Source organism: Pteropus vampyrus, unplaced genomic scaffold, assembly GCF_000151845.1.
Source record: "Pteropus vampyrus isolate Shadow unplaced genomic scaffold, Pvam_2.0 Scaffold1000001722, whole genome shotgun sequence".
NCBI classification, from domain to species: domain Eukaryota; kingdom Metazoa; phylum Chordata; class Mammalia; order Chiroptera; family Pteropodidae; genus Pteropus; species Pteropus vampyrus.
Window position 1 is genome coordinate 1 of NW_011916124.1, and position 2,492 is coordinate 2,492.

The 2,492-nt window shown below is 36.4% G+C and overlaps 1 protein-coding gene across 1 annotated transcript; it reads right to left on the reverse strand.

The window, feature by feature from the left end:
- Positions 1-160: 160 nt before the first annotated feature.
- On the reverse strand, positions 161-2,015 carry LOC105311192 (serine/threonine-protein kinase ULK4-like). The gene is made up of 3 exons (XM_011387210.2): positions 1,831-2,015; positions 1,622-1,691; positions 161-293 (listed from the first exon to the last, which is right to left on the reverse strand). Exons 1-3 carry the CDS (start codon positions 1,937-1,939, stop codon positions 161-163), a joined length of 312 nt encoding a protein of 103 aa, XP_011385512.2. The 5' UTR covers positions 1,940-2,015.
- Between the last annotated feature and the right edge of the window lie 477 nt (positions 2,016-2,492).

A 2,492-nucleotide genomic window follows, 5' to 3' on the forward strand; every position in this document is an offset into this window, starting at 1 on the left:
GAATGCATTTTTTATGTTTACACTGATGTTCTATCTCACATAGAATCAAAATATTATTAGCAGAGTGAGATTTTATTATAACCCACTTACATTTCATTTCAATGCCAAATGCATTTCACATTACATAAAAATTACAATAACATCTGAAAGCAATTCTATCTCAGATTAAAAAAAAAAAAAAATTATCTCTGTTCACCTTGATCGAAGGAGAAGTCTTCTGTGGTGAATTCTGAGCCCTGTCCTCAGCAGGACTTAATTCCACTGCAGTGCTAGTTCTTGGAGTAGGACGAGAACTGAAAAACACAGGCCAGTGAACGTCATTCAGGTTTCAGAAACTCTATCCTCTGTTTACTGTGCTCTGGGGAAAAAACACGTCTCATGAAAATGGTAGAATATTATGATTCTATGTGATCTCATTATATAAAAAAAAATTTAAACTTTGTGTTTACATGACACTCTTACTTTTATAACTGTTTTTAAAGTAATTTCCTGGTTACTTTCTTTTATTTACAGCTCCTATGTTATATTCAGTATTTTGTTTTAACTGGAAACATCAAAACATTGATTTTATTATTTTTTAAATGCTTCCTGGTGTAAGCAGGAGTAACATAATAAAATAGATTGGTTATTCCATAAATGATGAATAATATTTACAATTTTACTTCAGAAAATGGTTGAAATGGAAAATTGCCTTGGTACCTACTAGGTCACAAGTTATAATCTGCAGCTATTTTTATTGATTCCTCCTACACCTATCAATAACTGTCATAGTCTCAATGGGCTACTCTATTTCCCACAAGTCTCATTCTGAGTTTTTCACATTTTAAGAAATCCTTCCACTCAGATCACCAGCATCTTTTTTAATGAATTCCTTCAAATTTTCAAATATCAGGATTCTCATCTCTCTTTCACTTACTCATCTATTTCTTTGTTATTTAAATAAGTACTTACTTGGCTTGCAAACGTGCCAGAGATTATACAAAGTTTTTTTGAAAACATGAATTTAAAACACCAAAGATATATACAGAAAAATTTAACATATGCTATATTTAAATTTGGGTAAAACAAATCGGGAAAAACCTCGATACCATTAAACAAAACTATTTCTCTATGAGACTAAAACTATAAATAACTTAATATTTATGTTATTAAAATTTTAAATACATTGGCCTTAATCACTTTAAAATACTATTCTAATTGTTTTAATATTTTCATGATTACAAACATTGTTTAACATTCCCATATAAATCAACATGAAAAGCACAACCTGTTCTTTTCTATAAATCTTTATCCAAATAAAGAAGTGGACCTTCTGAAATTTTAAGTTCAATTCTATTTAAAATGGAAGTACAAAATGAAGTAGTTTTAACCCTTTTTTACCTAGGAAAGAAACGTTGGTTTGGTTAAAAAAATTTTTTAAATGCATAGTAAAAATCTACATTCAGCCAGCACTTAACAGTAACTTTGAAGAAAAGAAACTAAAACTGGCTTTTGGCCTTTCTATTCCTGTCCTTTATCTCTGAGTAGCATGGTTCGCCAGAAGGACAACAGATGCTGTAAGAAGGGTTAACTTTTGTGTCACATGGACTCCTCGCTGCTCTGCCGTTATTTATTTACGTACCTGAGAAGAAACATGGACTCATTCTGTTGACCCCCAAGAGTATTCTTAGGCCGCAACTCGGCTGGATTTTCTGTGGCAGGAAAGTAGAACATTATCCATAAAGGAACAAAATATCACGAGCAGGTCACGATGCACACAGAGGTTTAAAGAGAAAGGTAACACAAACGTGGAACTCCGCAACAGCGCTCCACGCTCAAAGGGAAGCTCACCGAGTCTCAGAGAGCGGCTTAGGCGCTGGGCGCTCCTCTCCCCTTTTGCTTGTCCACTCTGGGGGCTCGCCAGGAGCTCCTTGGAATCTTGTGACCCAGGACACTCCATTGAGTTTCTGTTGTTCAACAGGAGAAAGTCAACACAAACTTACTTTTTAGCTTTCTATGGTTTTCTGTGTAGAACAAGATGTTGGAAAAGATAATTAAATTACACATTGGCAAAGCCGCAGGGTTAGAAAAGTAATATTTCTCACTGAGTGGCTAAAATGAGCACTTACTATAAGTGCAAGGCATTGTACTAAGAAGTCTATAAACCTTGAACCTGAAGAATAAATAGCAGCAGGCAGATTGGGGAAGTAAACCGAGCTCGATGCACCAGCAGATCCGCAGCAAGTTTCCCTTTTATTTTTCCCCAAGATTGCCCAGCCTGGGTTCAAAGGCAACAAGTACAGACAGAAGGAGCCCCAATAAGCCCCGTATTTCTGTGCCACAGAATAGGAAAGGAGGCTTTTAATGGTCAGCACAGGGGAAATCCCCTAGGTTTTGTCTTTTTCTTTTTCCGTTCTGTCCCGCCCCAATCTCCAAGTAACTCCGCAGCATCGGCTGGGAGCAGCGGCAGCTTCTGGCCCGGGGCCTAAAACTCTGAGGATGGGCATCCTCCC

Coding starts and splice junctions, on each gene's coding strand:
- LOC105311192 (XM_011387210.2), bottom strand. CDS start 1,939: ATGGAGTGTCCTGGGTCACAAGATTCCAAGGAGCTCCTGGCGAGCCCC. Junction 1,692..1,830: donor AAGCCGCTCTCTGAGACTCG/GTGAGCTTCCCT, acceptor TTCCTGCCACAG/AAAATCCAGCCGAGTTGCGG. Junction 294..1,621: donor GAGTCCATGTTTCTTCTCAG/GTACGTAAATAA, acceptor TGTGTTTTTCAG/TTCTCGTCCTACTCCAAGAA.